The 21,537-nt window shown below is 35.2% G+C and overlaps 1 protein-coding gene across 1 annotated transcript in view; it reads left to right on the top strand.

Moving 5' to 3' along the window:
• The window catches only part of CPNE1 (copine 1), a 63,907-nt gene that overhangs the window by 33,277 nt on the left and 9,093 nt on the right, over window positions 1–21,537 (top strand). Inside the window, exons 3-14 of the mRNA XM_007429027.4 lie at window positions 48–176; window positions 1,382–1,561; window positions 2,405–2,479; window positions 2,710–2,781; window positions 7,488–7,571; window positions 13,260–13,349; window positions 18,354–18,452; window positions 19,913–19,999; window positions 20,082–20,141; window positions 20,573–20,706; window positions 21,252–21,306; window positions 21,385–21,436. Of these exons, the coding sequence (XP_007429089.1) occupies window positions 48–176; window positions 1,382–1,561; window positions 2,405–2,479; window positions 2,710–2,781; window positions 7,488–7,571; window positions 13,260–13,349; window positions 18,354–18,452; window positions 19,913–19,999; window positions 20,082–20,141; window positions 20,573–20,706; window positions 21,252–21,306; window positions 21,385–21,436 (1,117 nt within the window). The remainder of the gene's footprint in view (window positions 1–47; window positions 177–1,381; window positions 1,562–2,404; window positions 2,480–2,709; window positions 2,782–7,487; window positions 7,572–13,259; window positions 13,350–18,353; window positions 18,453–19,912; window positions 20,000–20,081; window positions 20,142–20,572; window positions 20,707–21,251; window positions 21,307–21,384; window positions 21,437–21,537) is intronic.

The raw sequence follows: 21,537 nt of genomic DNA, 5'->3' as shown, positions 1-21,537 counted from the left end.
ATATCATTTAATAACTATTCATTATTTCGTTTTCAATCTGTTTGTAGATGGCTCACTGTGTGACCAAGGTGGAACTGTCCATATCCTGTGACAACCTGATTGACAAAGATGTTGGCTCAAAATCTGATCCTCTGTGTGTCTTGCTTCAAAATGTTGGTGGCGATCAGTGGACTGAAGTAAGGAATTTTAGGGGTAGTAAAGTTCCCAGATATAGGTAAAGCCTACTGATATAAATTGGTTCTAAATATGTTTAGATATTAACTTCAGTGGAAACAATTCTAAGGAATTATTTTTGGCAAGTTTGGTGGTAAATCCACTGACTTTCAGTTCCCCTAAACAACCACAAACATGATTAAATGATCGCAAAATGAGTTTTATTAGTACATATTTTTATTTAGCACTGTTTCAATTAACATTTATTAAATGATTTTGCTTCTTGTTAAAGAATAGTTTGAGTTGGGAGAAGGAAATGGACTGTAATGAGAAAGGAAATCTCTTACTATGTTCTTTGGATTCCATACATAGTGGTTTTATCTGCATATAATATACATTTTCTTTGTAACATTGAACGTATCGTTATTGCATTTAATTTATTCCCTTTGATTCTTTGAAGCTGCATTTGGATATAGCATGTTGCAAGAACTTTTTTAGCAACTACATAGATAAACCTTCTCCAGGATGATCTGACCCCAACCTGGCTCTTTAGGTCTTCCCAAACCTAACTCTGCACCCATCACAGTTGTAATACAGTCCATTCACCTTGCTGCTGGTTGAACTCTTCTTTGCTTTCCTTCCAACTTTTTCCAGCATTATGTAGAAAAATACTGGACATGATGTCTCAAAGACTATGTTTTTTCTTTTTCTTCTTTTTCCTTTTTTAACATTCATACACATACAAAGATGCTGGTTTATTTAATATCCTGCTTGAAATAGAATTATGTAAACACAACATCTTGTTCACTCACAAGTTGGTCCTATTCAAAATATTTCTGTTCTATAGCATAGGTTTTTATAATGGACCAATATAGTTACACATAATTTATGTTAATTTGATTATATAAAATCTGGTTTTCTGCTAAAATGGAAATGGAAAGATTGAAAGCTTGGAGATGGGTGTTGTAGAAAACTATAGAATATTCATTATTGTGAGTGAGGCATGCTTTTTAAGTATGTATAGAAAAAGGGCATCATGATTTTCTGGAACATTTTTGCTTCTGAGCAAAAATATCAGAAAAGCAGACAAGCTTCCTTGGATGTCAACTTACCTCACACTACTGATCAAGTCAAATGGAGCCACAGGGGAATGTTATATAGGAATCTGTTTTGTTCACACTGGATTGTGTAAGTGTTAAGCAATGCTTTTTCTTTTTTCTTGTCATAGTTGGATCGAACTGAAAAAATAAAGAATTGCCAGAATCCTCAATTTTCAAAAAAGCTGCTAATTGACTACTATTTTGAGAAAGTTCAGAAGCTGAAATTTGGTATATATGATATTGATAATAAGTCATATGACTTAAGTGATGATGATTACCTTGGAGGAGCTGAATGTACCCTGGGTCAGGTACTGTAAACAACTATGACCACTACTATATAAAATATTAAGTAACAGTTTAGATTTATTTTTTGTTGGTAGTGCATAAATAAAAGGAGATACTAATTTACAGAAGCTTTAAGTTAAGAAAATATATAAATAATTATTCTCTTCCTTCTGTTTTTTATTCTGGTTGAACAGAAAGAGGATATTAGACTTCCTGGGTCTTTTTGTTGGATAGTATCTGGCAGAATCCTTAAACAATTGTATAGCCAATTATTTCTCTTTTTCACTTTGATAATTTATAAGTAATAGCAATTTTATAAGTAAAAATTGTTTGATCTCAAACAATTCTCAAAATTTCCTACCACAAATCCCTAAAATGCTAAATGAACTTGTGTGTCTCTCCCATGAATAAATCAAATTATTTAATTGGAATTGGGTAACAAATAAATATACCGCTTACTTTTAATAATTAGATTTAAACATATATCACACAGGTCCTCAGATTTTGCAGGACCACAGTTATCTACTTCTGGCTTGCACAGTTAAAATAAGGAGCTAAGTCTAGAATAAACTTTGACAGTTTTCCCATGTTGACTGCACAAGCCTAAATAAGTATTTTAAATAAAAATTGGGACCGCCCCTCTAAGTTATTCAGACCTCCTGGACATCTAAACCCATAGTTTGAGAATCCCTGCTTATTATAAATTGTCCTGCCCTGCTCCCCAAGCAGCATTTTCTTATAAAATTAGCATACAATGTAATCTTTTATTGGGAAGGATTAATGAAGCCCAGATTTTTACAGTATAAATAATTATAAGACAAATTTTTCTTGTATAATTTGAGTAATGTATGCAATTTATATTTTAGATTGTATCAAGTAAAATACTTGTTCAGTCTTTAATGTTGAAGAAAGGAAAGCCTGCAGGAAAAGGCATTATTACGGTAAAAGAAAAGCTCAGTTATAATTTCTTGTGAATATATGGGTTAAATTACACACCTGTTTGTTCTAGAGCGGAATGTATCTTAAACATTTTTTCCTTCAGTTAAGCTATTTGTGATGTATCCATTGTTTTGTTTATAACTTTTGTTTCCAAACTAACTTTCAAACAAATATTCTGCAATAATAGGGTGTTTCCCAAGACTACTAAAACAAAATTTCCTTCAACCTGCAGATTTGTGCAGAAGAGATTAAAGATACCAGAGTTGTTTCTATTGATGTTGAAGCTCGGAATTTAGACAAAAAGGTAAAATAAGTGTAAAAAAATTATTCTAGTAGTTCAGTCATATTCTAATTCTTTAGAACAGTTGTAGAGAGCCAGTGTGGGGTAGCGGTTACGGTGCTGGCCTAGAAACCAGGAGATTATGGGTTCTAGGCTTCCCTTAGGCATGAACACCACTGGGTGACTCTCTCTCAGCCCAAAAGAATATTGGATGATATGCTTGTTCTCCTTCATATTAGCAGAAGGGAAGGGTAATTTACTTAAGAAGTGTTTCGCTTTAAGACTGAACAGGCATTTTGTAAATTCAGCTTTGAGTACAAAGCTACCTGTGGGAAATGAGATTCTGAAAGCTCTTGTCTTCAGTAAAATGCATCTTTAATAATAAATAATCTGAAAAATTGTACTCAAGATAGGTTCAGAGATTCTGCTCTTCAGCACAGCTGTGGGGAAGATGTCAGAACTCTGGTTTCTGTTAACACTTGAACTGACTGGTATTAGCTATTATTATAACTCTGCAAACAGGGCAGTGAATCTGGGCAACTGGTTAATAATTGGGGAAGAAAAGCAAGTGAATTTCAAATAATGGTATCCCAGCTTTTTTTGTTTTCTTTAATCACAGTTTGGGGCTTGGACATAATTATAAATTTGGGTCAGGCCTAAGTAGAAGATGGGAATAAAAGGAACTGAAGGCTATGCACATAACATTACACTTTTAATCTATCAGTGTTTCCAGACAAGATCGATTCAACTACTTTGCTAAGCACTGGCAGATAATGACATATTTCAAAAATTAATATGTGTATAGAAAAGAATATTATTTATATACCTAGAAAATCCAATTTTGTTATAGTCTCTTACATCTCTTTATTAGAAAAATACTAACTTCAAATTTTCAGGTGGTCATGTTTAGTATATCAACATAATTCCACAGTGCAGAGATTAACCTTAAATTTGAATGTATAATGTTTTTCACTGTCATGAAATTTTTGGCCTCTCTAGTACAAACCATATATATGAGCATGGCTGGTCCCTTCCCTTAGTCCTTTTTCATTTTCCAGAGTGAGCACTGTTAGAATATTTTAGAGGTAGTATTAAGTTTGCCTGCTTTATTCCATCTTTCTCTCTTCTCTCTCTCTCTCTTCTCTCTCTCTCTTTTCTTTCTCTCACGCTCTCTCTCTCTCTCGCGCACTCTCTCTCTCTCTCCATTTTTATTTTCCTTTGTGTTCCTTTGTATTTTGATGCAATTGCAGCTCCTTGGCCTGGTTTGCATATGATGTGAAAGGCCATGGTTTGAAAACTTGCACCGTCTGACAGACTTGGACTTCTTCTTGGGCGACAGCCATATTGTTGAGATGTGCTCTTCTGTTTAGATTTTACAAAACAGATCACACCCTTTTGGCTGTGTTCCAGATCCCTGAAAGAAGTTGTCCTGTAAAGAGATATTTAATTCTCTGCTCCCCAGGTGCTTGATGCCGTTGGATAAACCCTGACTTGATTTCAGCATGTTTCTAACACTCAGATCCCTAAAACTCCAAGGCATGAAGATCGTCTTCAACCTTGATATCACTGTCTGTACCACCAGTACTTTCAGCTCCACAGCTGCAGTTTCCTTCCTCAGTACTAATGATTTCAACATATGACATTCCTATATAACTGGTATACTTTCCTTTCTAGTTTCTTACATTTATTTTCATCAAATAATCAAAGAGCAACTCTGTTTCTTAGGGTAAAATTCAAGCTGCAGAGCAAGTCTCCCTTGAATTCTCTATCTTCTCAGCTCCATCCTTTGTCTTCAGGATTAATTCACTCAAAAGGCTCATATGCCAACTGTTTTCTCACATTACTCTCTTTGTACTTCTTGTGGAACTAGATTTCTCTCAAATGGATGCTTCAGGTATCACTCATACCTGGAATAAAATAAACTATATAAACTATATATAGAACTTAAGTACCTTCTGTATTCAGATCATCAGCTACTGATACCAGAAATGCATATTAGGGACTGGGTCCAGCCCTAGGAATATAACTCTAAGTGTTTAGCTTTTGCCTCTTGGCTGCCAGATAAGATGTATCCGCAATCTGCAAAAGTCATCTGTGCTCACCTTGATCATCTGATGCAATAGCTTATAGGTGCCAAGCTGCTGCTGCATATGCTCACAGGCCTCTTCTGGTTTCAAACATTGGTCTGCCCCTTTGAAATCACCTTCTGATCGTCCATCTGAGTCTTCACTTCTATTCAAGAATGGACCTCCAGAACTTATTGGTGAAGATGACTATGAGTCAGAATCCCTCATCTCAGAACTGAGGTAGTCTACATTGACTCACCAGTGGTGAAGTTGGAGACAAGGGCCCTATTTCCCCATCACAGCTCTTCTGCTTTTCTTTAGAGGAGGCAATCCATATGTCTCATTTTTTGGACATGGAAGTGAGGCAACAGGCCTAGACCTAGTGTTTGAGGTTATATGCAATACTACTTCTACCGTTTATTATTCCAATGCTGTTAGCACTGGAATAAATCAGTCCTCCTTCCATGCTGCTGGCTGGCCACATATCAATATCCTGTACTGGATAAAGGAAAAGTTTCCTTCCCTTTATCTGGTACAGGACATTGTTACGTTGCAAGTCAGCAGCATGGGCAAAAGTCACTCCCAGGAGTCCTTGGCAACTTCCAGCTCAGCTTTTCTTCCCTGAGTAAATAAGGCAAGGTGGAAACTGGATTCAGTGGGTACAAGTGTTATGCATCTAGTGCCATAGTACCTCTAGCATGAGGGAGCTTCCTTCTTCTGTAGACTTCCAGTTAACAAGCGGTAGCTATCCCAAGTACTTTTTGCAGAGACTGCTTGCATGATGAAACAGCAACTTAATATATGACAGTACTTTTAAATCCATGGTTACATCAGTCACACTGCAAAGAAAGATTCTGTCTTTTGAGGGACAGTGGCATGTAACTCTGCCAAGATTCCTTTCACTGCACCTGCATCAAGAACAATCAACATTGGATGCATCAATACCTATGGAATGTCCAGGATGAACTGTGCTAAGTATTACAGCAAGAGTGGAATAGGCCTAGCATAATTTAGAATTATGTTTCTTTTTCACTAGGAAAACCACCTATCTGGGATTCCTCCCCCCCCCCCCCCCATTATCCTGGATTGTAGCTTCAACTCAGGGTTCAACTCAGTGTCATTTAGGTGACTTCCTTCACTTTCCTTCTCTTTCTTTTTTATACTTCACAATACATTTAGAAGGCAAAACACATACAGTGTTGCTTAATTGGCTTCTCTTTACAGTTTTCTTCATCTAGTTTTAGGACTTGTGTGGAGAACAGATCATGTTTGTACAGAAATATTGAACATTCAAAAGGGTGCGCAATTTTAAAGCACCACTGTATATTCTATCTTAGATGGTGGCCACATTTTTGCATTCAGCTTTATGAGTCTTATCATTTTACAGTTTCTCAAAAAAGAATAGTGCAGACTGTCTGGCTTATGAACTAGCTAAACAATGATGCCTTATTCTCATCAGAGGACATTTTACCAGAGTAGTCTCAGCCTCCTCTGCATTCCTTGGGAATATGTCAATTTTTTAATTGTGCAGAACAGTTACATAGGCTCAGCTTTTACGTTTGTGAGGCATTATAGACTTAACCTTTGGGAGAGTAGTGATGCTGTTAGTAACTTCTAGTCCCATCACATAAGCCGCCCTTTGAAAATTCCCCTTGAAGCCTCACTGGCAGCCATTGGAACTGAGGGAAGACAGGAGGCTCATCTCTCCCTCTCCCTGTTAATATTGGAGAAACAGAACCCCTCCCAGAAATCCGAAGATCTTGAATATGGTTCTGTGTAGGCACAGATCACACATATATGAATTCACAGATGACCTCTTGAATCTCAAGAGATAAGTAGATGGGTACCCAGTTTTTCTAACTGAGCGCAGCTTGAATGTCTCTTGGATAGATAAAGATTGAAATAATTAAGATGTGGAAGAAGACAAAGATGAAGGAAGAAATAATTGTACATTGAATCTACCAAAACATAAGATAGGCCTAATTTTCTTAATGTTTCCTTGAAAAGAATGAATTCCTAAACAGTATAAAAAGCTATCATAACTATGTTCCAATTCCAAAATCTATTCCAAATTTCAAAATCTACAGTCAGGTAATATTTTAAGTAGGATCAACCAAGATAGTACAAAGGAGTATGCATATCTTTAAGGTTTCCTCTTTCAAACAAGAAGTCAAACAAAAGTCCAGAGGCAGAGAAAAGTAAAAATAAGGGCAAAAAAATTAGGCTAGATGTTACAAACATGAGCTTCTGCATTCAAAGTCAAAGATAGAGTTGACAGTTGAATGAAACTGTTAATAGGAAATTTCATCAGTATCAACTGATGAATATCTTAGGTAAATATAGATGGAAACTTCAGACTGTAGGTTTACTAGAAAATAATAATTGCAACTCTTGTTAACTTGGATTTTAGTGCAAAATGCACTAAACATATTCCCAAGGTATGGCCATATAATATTTTTAGGCTGTTAAATGAAAAAAGTACTGAAATCTGTGAAAGAAAATTACAAGTCAGAAATTAGGAGCATTTCATTGAATTCATGAAAGATCTTTTTATGTTTTACCGTAAGTTTTGTATTTAATAGAAGTAACTGGAAGAGTGGATTGCTTTATATAAAATGTTTTATTGTTTTTATGTCTATATATAAAAGTATTTTCCCAATACAGGACTTTTTAGGCAAATCGGATCCATTTTTGGAATTCTATAAACAGAGTGATAGTGGAAAATGGCAGCTTGTGTACCGATCAGAGGTAAGGTTTCCAGCAATTCCACCTTTGTTCATCAAGAGCTGTTATATATTAATGGGGAGTTACATGTCTATGTGTGAAGTTGGGTAGTGTTTCAAATTGTGCAAATAGGGCTGGTTTGGACAGGGTTTTTTTCTCCTGAGGTAGGATGGATTTTTTTAACCTGCCATGTCTTCCTTCAAAAGTTTCTGCAGAGCTTCAGCCTTGTTTTATTATTCTGAAGCTCCAGTGTCTTGCAAATGATGGAGTTGTGACAACAAAAAGGAGAAGGGAGAGTAAAAGTCCTTGTGGCACATATTTATGTAAAATGTCTTGCTGGGGAGGAAGGGTGAGTATCACATTCAGTGATATTGGGGCCTGTTCTCAGATCAGAGTGATTTCTACCATCTTTGGTTGTCTTACTTGCACTCTTTGGTGTAAGGTGAAATCATGGGCACAGGGATTCTTGGCCAATGATTGGACAATGCAAGAACCAGCAGGAGTACTTGACTATGGGAAGGGCAGGGATAGGCTTCAGTCAAATTGTAAATGCAAAGAAGCTTTAGAAATAATGCAAAAGTATTCTAGGCAAGCAATCTCTACAGTTTTAAAAGAAAAAAAAGTATTAGGTGTCTATAATGTAGACTCCAGGTAAGGTTTGGATTGACCCTGGACAGGCAAGGCTATTTCCAAAGCATTAGATCACCCCTTTAAGTATCAGTTGAGCAGTGAAACTGATCTGTTATTTGCAGAGGTCAGACATAAGCACTTTGTGCAAATAGAGTTCCTAACTCATAGGAAGATGTTTTCATTGATTTGGGAAATGCCTCTCATAGCCATCTCACTTCATTCTACACTGGACATCAGGAGCAGCTTTTCAGAGGCAAAGTAGATTTCTGATTCTAATTTTTCAGACCCAGATTTTTAATCATTGGGTAGCAATAAACAAGTCAGTTGGGATGTTTGATAGAGGGCTTCACAGACCAGTCTTGTAGTTCTAGCCAGCTAAAACTTTTCCTCCATTTTTTCATATAACTATTAATTTTTTTATAAAGAAAGATAAAAACTAACACAAACTAATATATAGAATAAAGAAAAGAAAGAAAGAGAACAAAGCCAAAAGTGCAAAAAGAAAAAAAGGAAAATATACAGTCAGGTCCAGAAATATTGGGACATCGACACAATTCTAACATCTTTGGCTCTATACACCACCACAATGGATTTGGAATGAAACAAACACAATGTGTGTTAACTGCAGTCTGTCAGCTTTAATTTGAGGGTATGTACATCCAACTCAGGTGAACGGTGTAGGAATTACAACAGTTTGCATATGTGCCTCCCACTTGTTAAGGGACCAAAAGTAATGGGACAATTGGCTTCTCAGCTGTTCCATGGCCAGGTGTGTGATATCCCCTCAGTACCCCAATTACAATGTGCAGATAAAAGGCCCAGAGTTCATTTCAAGTGTGCTATTTGCATTTGGAATCTGTTGCTGTCAACTCTCAAGATGAGATCCAAAGAGCTGTCACTATCAGTGAAGCAAGCCATCATTAGGCTGAAGAAACAAAACAAACCCATCAGAGAGATAGCAAGAACATTAGGCGTAGCCAAAACAACTGTTTGGAACATTCTCAAAAAGAAGGAACGCACCGGTGAGCTCAGCAACACCAAAAGACCCGGGAGACAACGGAAAACAACTGTGGTGGATGACCAAAGAATTCATTCCCTGGTGAAGAAAACACCCTTCACAACAGTTGGCCAGATCAAGAACACTCTCCAGGAGGTAGGTGTATGTGTGTCAAAGTCAACAATCAAAAGAAGACTTCACCAGAGTGAATACAGAGGGTTCACCACAAGATGTAAACCATTGGTGAGCCTCAAAAACAGGAAGGCCAGATTAGAGTTTGCCAAACGACATCTAAAAAAGCCTTCACAGTTCTGGAACAACATCCTATGGACAGATGAGACCAAGATCAACTTGTACCAGAGTGATGGGAAGAGAAGAGTATGGAGAAGGAAAGGAAATGCTCATGATCCTAAGCATACCACCTCATCAGTGAAGCATGGTGGTGGTAGTGTCATGGTGTGGGCATGTATGGCTGCCAATGGAACTGGTTCTCTTGTATTTATTGATGATGTGACTGCTGACAAAAGCAGCAGGATGAATTCTGTAGTGTTTCGGGCAATATTATCTGCTCACATTCAGCTAAATGCTGCAGAACTCACTGGACGGCGCTTCACAGTACAGATGGACAATGACCCAAAGCATACTGCAAAAGCAACCAAAGAGTTTTTGAAGGGACAGAAGTGGAATGTTATGCAATGGCCAAGTCAATCACCTGACCTGAATCCCATTGAGCATGCATTTCACTTGCTGAAGACAAAACTGAAGGGAAAATGCCCCAAGAACAAGCAGGAACTGAAGACAGTTGCAGTAGAGGCCTGGCAGAGCATCACCAGGGATGAAACCCAGCGTCTGGTGATGTCTATGCGTTCCAGGCTTCAGGCTGTGATTGACTGCAACGGATTTGCAACCAAGTATTAAAAAGGGAAAGTTTGATGTATGATTATTATTCTGTCCCATTACTTTTGGTCCCTTAACAAGTGGGAGGCACATATGCAAACTGTTGTAATTCCTACACCGTTCACCTGAGTTGGATGTACATACCGTCAAATTAAAGCTGACAGTCTGCAGTTAAAGCACATTGTGTTTGTTTCATTCCAAATCCATTGTGGTGGTGTATAGAGCCAAAGATGTTAGAATTGTGTCGATGTCCCAATATTTCTGGACCTGACTGTAAACAAGTAGCTTCCAATTTTCTTTACAGCAATTATAAGTATAAATGTAAATTTACTTCTTATTCTATGGTTGCATCATGATTTTCATTTTTTTCTATAATCTATTTTTTTAATCATAAAAACCGTAAGTCATAAGTTCATCATGCAAAACGTCTATACTGTATGAGGTTTCCAGTCAACTATAAACTTAGATAATGTCTTTATTCTGATCAATGATGTCAATTTGGCCATCTCTGCAAGTTCCATCATCTTCACCATCCATTCCTCCATTGTGGGTAATACCGAATCTTTCCACCTTTGTGCATATAATAATCTCGCTGCAGTTATCATGTATAAAAATAAAGTTCCATGACTTTTTTCCAGCTGTTTATCAGTCAGTTCCAAAAGAAAAACTTCTGGTTTCAGTTGTATATTAATCTTTAAAATCTTCTGAATTAGTGTATGTATTTGAATCCAAAACTTTCTGGATTTTTCATACATCTACCAAGCATGGTAAAAAGTCCCTTCTTCTTGTTCACGTTTCCAACATAAATTCAATGTACCTTTATACATTCTAAACAGTTTCCAATGAAACATAATTTTATAAAAATTCTCTTTTAAGATTGTAACATAGTGTAATTTTCAGTCCTTTCAACCACATATTCTCCCATTGTTCTATCTGAATATTATAACCAAAAATTGTAGCCCACTTTATCATATATTCTTTCACTTTTTCTTCTGTTTCAAATTTCAGCAAAGGTTTATACATTTTAGCAATAACATTTTCATCATTTCTACGCAATTCTGTTTCAAACTCAGTCTTACATTACTCAAAACCAAGCCGTCTTTTATCTACCTTAAATCTTTCTGATAATTATACATAAATAAACCATTGACAAATGTATCCTTCTGCCACCAAATCTCCTCTTGACTTTATTTTACATTCCCCTTGACAAAATTCTAATATTTCATCGTAAGTTAGCCATTTGCGTTTACTTATCATTTCTCTTCTGTAATATGCTTCTTGTACTGATAGCCATAAAGGTATTTTTGGGCACAACCTGGGTTTGTATCTATTCCATATTCTTAATATGGCACATCCAGCAAAATGATTTTTTAAATCTACATTAACCTTAGCTTTTTCGTACCATAAGTATCCATGCCACCCAAATCTCAGGCCATATCCTTCTAACTCCAAAAGTCTTCTGTTCCTCAGCAACATCCATTCTTTCATCTAAACCAAACAACAAGCTGCAAAGTATAATTTCAAATGAGGTAAACCCAAACCACCTCTTTCTTTTACATCTTGCAACACCTTATATTTAACTCATGATTTTTTCCCCTGCCACACAAATTTAGATATATCCCCCTTTAAAGGATCTTCCAAAACCAGCACCAAGTCATCTGCAAAGGTACTTGTCTCTTTTTTAAATTTTTACTCCTGCAATCCTCTCGTCTTATGTCTATATTCAATATTTCAAGAACCAGAATAAACAAAAGAGGGGACAGTGGGCAACCCTGCCTTGTTCCTTTTTGTATCTCGCATGGTTTTGTTAGATCACCATTGACAATAATTTGTGCTTTCTGTGAAGTATAAATCAGCTTTACCCATTTTATAAAATTCTCTCCAAAATTCATATCCTCCAAAACTTTAAATAAGAAAGTCCAATTCAAATTGTCAAAAGCCTTCTCTAGATACAGAAAGATCTGTGCAGCTTGTTTTTCATTACATTGTTCCAAATATTCTAAAATATCCAATACAGTATATTATCCTTTAACTGTCTTTTAGGTAAAAATCCACATTGGTCTTCATGAATAAATTCTTGCAAAATTATTTTCAGTCTATCAGCTAAAATCATTGTGAACAACTTATAATCATTATTCAATAACAATATTGGTCTATAACTTCTTATTAAAGTCAAATCCTGTCCCTCTTTAGGCACTAGTGCTATATTAGCCTTTTTCCAAGCCTCTGGCATCTTTCCTCCCTGTAAAATAGAATTCAAATAGTATTTGTAAAGGTTGTTAAAGTTCATTCTCAAAGCATTTATAGTAAAAGCCCGATAGTCCATCTGGTCCAGGTGCGTTTCCTAATTTAAACTTTTTTATAGCTTTGGAAACTTCTCTTATTGTTATAGGTCCATTCATAATTTGTTTTTGTTTCTCTGTGATCCTTGGTAGGTTTTGTTTTAAGCTTTCTTAAATCATCCCTTGTTGAGCTTTTTGCCAAATATTCTTTATTTTTTATATCTTCTTTTAATTTTGTAGTCCCCCCAAAAATGAGGCTCATCAAGAGGAATTCTTATCTGCTGTAAAAGAAAATGTCTCTCAGTCTGTAGAATAATTAATTCTAAATGTGGCTAAGAAATGAGTTTCGGCTGGTCTTGTTATCCTTAAAGGCTATACCACAGCTGTGAATGTAGATGGAATCCCAGGTCTCCCAGCTGCTCAACTTGCAAGTGAGCCACAAAAACATCTATCTGCAGCTTACCTGTGGGGAGGGGCTGTCTGGAGAACAAGTGGGTTATTTCATGATGCCTCCTTTATTCAGAGAGATTACAATGTTCAGTGTTAGCCTTCTCGGCACTCATCTCCACTTCAGTGCCGTCTCCACTCCTCTGGAGACGATTAGACTGTCATTAATCCTCACCGGGAGCTCCCCAGTTAAAACTTTCATCCATGGTGGTACTGAAATATTAATTGAAGTGCGTATTGAAAATTTATTTAGGTATGAATGTGAAAATGAAATAAATTCATTAATTTAAGGAATGCTGACTTACAACATATACAATTGTTATTTAAGAAAAAAATGCAAGACCATAAGATAACATTGTGGTTATCTTGGACAAATGTGACCATGACCAAAAAAAGTCTTCGGAAACTCTGCTTTCATAATATACATTGATTGTGATTATCTTTTAAAAAATATTTTAGGTAATTAAGAACAATTTAAACCCTTGCTGGAGAAAGTTCAGTGTTCCTTTGCAAACATTTTGTAGTGGTGACTTCAACAGACAAATCAAGGTGAGAACAATTATTAATTTAAGACAACTTATAAACTCATCTCATTCAACTCATTTTCTGTTCTGATATGATGCCTGATTTTTAGATGAATTAGAATTAAAACCTATTTATGTATTATTTACAAATGATAATAAGCCAGTTATATGTTTATAATTGGCTTCTTATCATTTGTAAATCAAACTCTGTGTGCTTCTTTCTCCACTCACATCTGTTTATTTCTCTGAAATGTACTGGTAGTTCCCCTTCACTTAACTTAGTTAACACAATTCCCCCTCCCTCACCCCCACTTTTGATTGCTTTAAAACATCTTTCAGTATAATTTGTAGCATCTTTAACAGATCTATTGTGAACAGGAAAATTGCAGGTAGTCCTCATTTAGCAACTGCAATTGGTTTTGGCAACTCGGTCGTTAAGCAAAGTGGTTGCTAAGTGAAAATCACACGACCGCAACTGTGCTTACGATTTTACTTCAGCTTTACTTTGATTTACAGCATCAGAAGGATATGACTCCAAACAGCCAGATGAGGCCAAATGGTAGAGAAGGTTTCTGGAACTCAACTCACAAGGAAGCCGGGTAAAAGGGCAAATTCTATAGCCCTTTTTTCCTGCTCCCCCATCCTTTGAAATGCTCACTCAGCGCTGGAATAATTAGCAAGAAGGGAATTAATGTTTGTATTTACCTTCTTTGGAGAGGAAAGGATTACAAGAGAATAAGCAGACGCACAATGGGGAATACATGTCAAAAGGAATGTTTTAGTGTCCACTGTTTGCCTAGTGTGCTTGTGGCTAGCCAGGAGCTGCTTAGGAGGCAAACAAAAGCCTTTAGTGTGAAACTGATTAGGGTCTTGTCAGTATCAGGCAGCAGTGGGAGGGTTCTAATCAATTAATTAAGATCACAGAGCTGAGCTTATTAACTTAATAAGCAGCTAATAAGTTAGCACATGCAGCTCAGGAAGTGAGAGCTTGTTTAGGCAATCTCTCCACTCTGCAAAGAGGAGAAAAAGAAAAAAAAAGGATCAGACACAGGACAACGCGTACTAACTGACTGTAATGGCAAACACGACTGAGAGAGAGACTCTACGATGGTTGTAAATGTGGGCATTGGTAGCAAAGTTACCCTTTCATCACTGTTGTACTGCAAACAGTTGCTGTCCAAGGCAGTTGCTAAAGAAGGATTACCTGTATATTTTAAAATTATGTTATTGTTATTTAATATTTGATTCTACACACTTAAGAAATGTATTTTTCTTGAAGAGCAAGATTATGAAGACATAAAATATGAGCTTGCATTTTGCAAAGTAAGTTTGACATATTGTTGATTGTGGTAACATTTGAAAACATGACCTGAATGTACCAGAAATACCTATTTGGAGGTTTTGGCCATAAGATTTTGTAGTCTAATTTATAAAACCAGTATGCTCATGTGAAAGCATTCTAGAATACAATGATTGCAAAACTTTTCATAATTAATCACTTTTTAAAATTATATTTCAGAGTAGCTCATGAACCTAATACATTTATTTTGCTAATGTTCATTAAAAAAGTCACCTAATAGGTTAGCCATTAGTCATAAAAGTAACATTTCAACTTGTTTCATTTTAACTTAGATTTTAAATACTGCCATTCAACTTTCACAACCCAGTGTTGAATGTAAAAAAGCTACAGGATGGAAACTGATGTTTTATGTATAAGAAATCTTTTTAAGATTGACACTGAAAGATATTAATACAACATTATGAATCATAATGCTGGTTTATAAATAACACATCTTAAGAGTAAGTTGAAATAATTAAACTATAATGATTCCTTCCTCTGTTTGGAGAAAAGTCTCAAAAATGTGAAAAAATTCAAAAGAGGTAGGCATGAGAAGATTAGATTAAATAAGAAATTGATGGATTAGAAATACATAGGTATCTGTGCTAAAATAAACTCATACTAAAAAAATACAATTGAGTTCCTTCTTCCTCTTGAATGGGTATTGACCCTGAACCAAATCTCTTTTTTTCTATAGCACTTCCTCCTTGCAACAGCATGCTCTTTGTTTATCCTCCTATTGAAAAAACTTAGAGGTATGCAGTTTCTCTTATTTAGTTAAGGCTACTTGAGAGAAGACATCACACAAGGAAAAGTAGTTGTCATTAAGAATCTTCTCAGTGTTGTTAATTTCAAATGTTCCATATCATTTGTTCTTAGATGGTTGCTTCATAAATGGATGACAGGGGCCTTTTATTCTGAGTTTTATGCTAGCTATGGAACACAAAACTATTTATTTATTTTTGACTTTTATATCCTACCACAATCCAAATTAAGTAATGCTGCTGCTGTTAATAGTATTAGTAGATTGATTGAATAAATGCCATCAAGTTGGTGTCAACTCTTAGGGTTAGTAGGATGATAAAAATCTCCAGGATGATCTGTCTCCAACTATTAGTAGATTAGCTTCCTTTAAAGATTAACAGGAAATTTGCTCTTAAGGCTGTACAGTCAGTTTTCAGATGTTAATAGTACAAGTCTATTAAATTATTCAGTCAATTTTGAGATATTTAGCACAACATCTGGAAAATGCAAGACCACCCAGTTAAACAAGCAGCCCTGTTTCCATCTATAAGAGCATTGGAGTTAACATTTTCTGATGAATAAGATATGGTTGCATTTTTATGCCTTCCCATTCCCCCTGTTTTAAAGGCCCATTTAAACAAAATTTTATATTCCAAAATATTTATTGTTTATTTTTTAAAATATTATTGTTTAGTTACGACTTGAATTATTGTATCTATTATTCCATGCCTTAAAAACAGGAGCAACTTGCTGGTGAAGAATGTTCTTTGCTAGGAATCTGAGTACTCTGAGTCAGTCAACATTGACTCAAAAGTTGGGTCAAAAAAAAAAAAAGGATAGAAGTTAATGGACCTCCAGCCTAATTAAATGCCACTTTTAGATGCCCATTATTGGGCATTCCTATTCATATACTTATTTTAGGGTTGTTCACGTGAGATTACAGTTCCACTAAGCATAACATTTGCAGACCCATAGTTAGGAGCTGTATTTGAGATTAGTTCACCTGACAGCTTTCTGAATTTTAGTACAGTCGTCACGTTGCTACTTGTATTATCACTTGACTGCTTTAATGAATCAATTTTCAGCTATTCTCGCATGGGGCATATAGGAAAACAGGGATTGAAGTGATAAGCAAATTCTGGCTAGCTGATTGTTGGCACGTATGGGGAGGTGAGCTTGTGGCCACAAGTGTGGCTCAAGAATATGGAGAAGCTGTAGAGGACCACTTGGATGTCTGTAGATCACTGATAGACCATGGACCACATTTGAGAATCACTACTATTATTCTATAGGTTCTCCAGAGATTCTTTCTTCCTCTTTATTCAAAGGAAAATTTAATTATCCAGAGGCTTGGAGTGTAGCATCATTAGTGAGCAGACAGTTAGTGTCAGGAGAGTTGTATGTTTTGGGCACTGGATAAAGACTAGCAAAGAGACTAAATGATAATGAGTGATAATTATTGGTGAGTAATGTGATTTAAAATGCAGTTCTGATTAATTTATAGCTATAATTAATGAGGTGCATCTCTTTTTCATTGTTGGCAAAATATCTTGTATTTTTGCACTTTGCTTTGTTATTAAAGTAGTAGCAAAGAAAACTTGGCACTTTTATATCTAGTGAAAAGTCTCTGGTCTTTCCTGTCAGTGTTACTATCTTAAAGGGTTTTGCTTTTAATTTTTGTTTCCTAGGCCTCTTCTGGTCTGTGATATTTTCATCTACAAATTATAATCCAAGTCATTAAAAGTTGATTCCAAACAAATATATTTAGGATGAACATGTTACACAATATTTAGAGCATACTCATAAACACTATACATAAAACATAGCCCTATACTCTTAGTATATTGCAGGTAAGCAAGAACAACAAGAAGACGAAAGTCACCTCTTCCTTAAAATACAACATTTCTCAAATAATCTTGTAAGCCCTGATACATAACAACATCTATATTTGGAAAAAGAAATTTCCAGTTTCTTTTTATGTTTTATGCTGAATATTTATTATAATTTAACATGGGCATTCAGGTCATATTTGGCTTGATTTTTTAGTATGAGCCTTGCAGTTTCTGCATGAATGGATGTTCTCAGGGAATATTCATTTAAAATTCATAAAAAGACAAGAACTATGTGGTTTAGTCTTGACATATTTTGTATACAGATAGTCCCCAGTTTAAGAACGAGTTCTGTTCCCAAGTTCTGTCCTTAAGTTGAATTTGTATGTAAGCCAAAACAGTATTATTGTATAATACTGTATAAGTAGTATTGTGTATTTAACTCAAACATATTTAACTTGAATTTTGTTATAGTAGGCTCCATTCTTAACTATGGGTTGTCCATAAACCGGGCATTCTTAACCCAGGGACTACCTGTAATTAATGCACCTACTTGCTGTTGGGTATCTTATATTTAAGTGCTGTTTTAAACTCATCTTGGGCCTTACGTTGCCTGTGCCAGCCTTCCCCAATCTGATATACTCCAGATTTATTAAAACTGCAACTCCTAGAATTTTCTGCCAGCAGTATTCTGAGAAGTGAATATCAGTACCTCTGGAGGGCATCAGACTAGGAAGTACTGTTTTACGCTGGCACATAGAAAACTTAATTCTGCTTCTATTTCTCAGTTGATTGCTTGTCTTCTGTAATTGGGTTATCATTTTATCCTTGGATCAGTGATAAATATTTTTAAAAATCTGCTTTGCATCTGAATTGCCTTTCAGTTGCATATTGAACAGGTAAATATTATATTACATAGTTTTCCTTGAGGACTCATTTTGGGGTTTCTTTCTTACTATTAGGTTACAGTTAGTGATATGGATGACAACACCAGTTCAGACTTAATAGGGGAATTCATATGCATCACCTCAAAGCTATTGGAAGCGAGAGATCAAGTGGTGAGCAGCAGTAATTCTTAATTCTCCTTGTCTGTTGCCCTCTGTTTCTTTCCTTTCAGGTGCACTGTTATGATTATGATAGTGATGGGTCACATGATTTAATAGGCAGTTTTGAAAGTATCCTGTCCCAGCTACAGAAGGCAGGTGACAGCTCTCCGGTGAGCTTTTAATTTTACATTATTTGATTCATTTAATTAATGTATTATTCTTTCCAAGGAGGATAATGAAACTATTATTTTCATTATCCCTTTTTTTTTTTTGGTGCAGGTCTATGTTTGTGTGTGTATGTATGTGTTTATAGAAGGAAAAAAAACAGGTTATGCACTCTATTACATGGGTTTTGCAGCTATATTTTTCTTTCTTTTGAGCCTATCATGAAGATAACATTCTGATTCTTATGAATCAACCCTGGTAGAGTTAGGAGAGCAGCTATATGGCTGAATTGGTTTTGGCAGTCATAGAAGTAAATTATCTATAGTGGAATACAATTCTTTGTTCCATGCTGGTTGATATTCTGCTGAATTAAAAGGTAGCATAATAATCAAGTAATTTACAAGATAGATTTAATTTTCAGTAAGTAACTTTTCAACAGTTATTAGTTTCTTCACTGTTTTCTGCTATACCATTTGAGACTCTAGTATTTAATTCTTTGTCTCTATTCTTAGACTTCTCTCCTAGAGGGTTCACAAACTTGAGAGGGTAACTCTATAAATTCTGTATTGAAATTCAGTTTAAATGCACAAGAATGATTATTTTTTATGTATATTTGCTTTCCAACAATACAACATTCTGTATCTCAAGAGAATTCTGTGTCACATAAAAAAAGTTTTATTTTTCTTTTCCTATGCCAAAGAATACTGTAAAACAGATTGGACTCTATACCTATATTTGAGCACTGGAATCCACTGGTCATGCAGATAGTTTTATTATAGGCTGTGAATGATGAATAATAAAGTTGGAAGAGTTTTTGAAGCCTTTATGTCATAATGCAAAATACATATTTAGATTCATTTCTTTTTGATTCAAATGTCTGAGGAGTAATTATATTATACAACAAATTCAAATTGTTACAAGTTGCAGCTTTAGCATATGCCATATAGACTAGATCTGATTGTGTCTCACCAGTACAAAATTTCTGCTTTCATCTTTGCAGAAGTGTAAATTCATTACTCCGACTTCACTTGTGCTAGTTATTTCAGCTCCTTATGTCTTCATTAAATTAAGTATTAATTGTCCAGGTTATTCTGCTAGCACTTGCTCTAACAGGGCTATGGGCACCCCGGGGCACTCCAGCTGGTGCTGAACTACAATTTCCAGCAATCCATGGAAGCATGGCCAGTTGTACTGAAAGCTGGCAGTTGTAGCTTGGCACTATCTGAAGGAACTTAGGTTCCCCATTCTTGTGCTAGCATAATGAACTTAACATTTGTACTTTTCCACTATCATAATATTTTGTACAACTCAAGAAAAAATAATATAGTAGTTCCTCTTGGTTATCTTTTTTTTTCCAAATTAATTTGGAATTTACCAAAAGCATTATTCCTGCTTCATTTTAAAATGTTAAGTCTTAATTACATTGATCAATAATCTTGATTTTGCATGTGTTGCTTTCATATAGATTGAATTTGAATGTATTCACCCTGAAAAAAAAAGAAAAAAGAAGAGTTACAAAAACTCTGGCATTATTAGATTAAAATCCTGCAAGGTATGAAGAATTTCATTTCATCTGATTGACTTTGTCATGTAGGGTAGAAGTGGTAATGTTGTAATGGTTTTGTTTTTCACAGATTGAAACAGAATATTCGTTCCTGGATTATATCATGGGTGGTTGCCAAATTAATTTCACTGTGAGTTTATCATGTATTTGCATGCCTTTGATTTCTAGATTAAATGTAAGCTCAAGCATTTATATTTTACTAATAGTCATTGCATGCTAACATTTGTTAAAATGCTTTTTTAAAAAATAAAGATAGAAATGGCTATGGTTGACTGTAAATCTGCTTTATATATTTAATAAAATGAATTTACTTTTTTGTATAGCTCTTAATACATAATCATTCTATAATTATCCACATTTGTTAAATATGATGAGTATGTTTGACCTGTGTTCAACTGACCTGTCTTCATCTGTGATATTAGTAACCCTCATCTTAATTTGCCTTTGGCTTTTGAGAAGTCATTTCAGCAGCATTCTGTAGTTGTAGCTGGGTTTTCTTGAACCCAAACTTAATGAGTAGAAAGAGCTGTTTCTTATTTATATTCCTTATTCTTCTGTCAGGTGGGGATAGATTTTACTGGTTCCAATGGAGATCCAAAATCACCAGATTCTCTTCACTATATTAGTCCAAATGGGATAAATGAATATCTCACTGCTATCTGGAGTGTGGGTGGCGTGGTCCAGGATTATGACACGTATGTTAAACTTACTGTCTTTAGCTTATTTACTTACTAAGACCTAGAAAGATTCAAAAGGTCCATTCTTATAAACTGTATGTCCTTTTAAGTGGTAGTTTATTCTTGCAGAATATGTTGCTACCAATGTGTTGATCCTAAGAAGAGTAATTCATTATCCACTTTGCCATTAACATTTTTATTGGTTCTTTGTGAGTGAAAACAACTGTGTTCCTTATTTCACTGTCTCATAAAACAACACTATGTGTTTAATACTTCACTGTAGAAGTTATGGTAATTATATTTAAATAAGAAGCTGCTATTACTTCTTGTATGGTAATGAATATTAGAAAGCCATTTCTTCTTCAGTTTAAAAGAGACTTGATCTCAAAACCTAGCTTTCTGAACATTATCATTTCAGAAAAGCCCATGATAACTACAGCTACATGTAACTTCAATCCACTTCAGTTAAGTTAGAATTAAATGTGGATTTATTTTGTTCAACCTGCAGTTAAAATAAAAATATTGATCTAAGTATTTTTGTGTTAATTTGGTTCATTTTTCAGTGATAAGCTGTTCCCTGCCTTTGGGTTTGGAGCTCAAGTTCCTCCAGATTGGCAGGTGGGTTTCTTACTTAAACTGTTGTCACAAATTTTTAGTTACCATTGATTCCATGTCTTAATATGTCTGTCTTCTCAGGTTTCCCATGAATTTGCATTGAACTTTAATCCCACAAATCCTTATTGCCAAGGTAACCATTTATTTTTCTTCTAATAATAAAATATTTTTAAAAGAAAGAAAAAAGATGCAAAGAATCTTTCATTAAAACTCATAACAGGAGCAACACAGTTT

The sequence above is a fragment of the Python bivittatus genome, unplaced genomic scaffold (assembly GCF_059951505.1).
Source record: "Python bivittatus isolate LINGU-HERP-01145 unplaced genomic scaffold, Pbiv_v1 ctg000700_np1212, whole genome shotgun sequence".
NCBI lineage: Eukaryota > Metazoa > Chordata > Lepidosauria > Squamata > Pythonidae > Python > Python bivittatus.
Note: the sequence above shows the minus strand (reverse complement) of the source record. Positions and strands in the feature narration are given on the sequence as shown.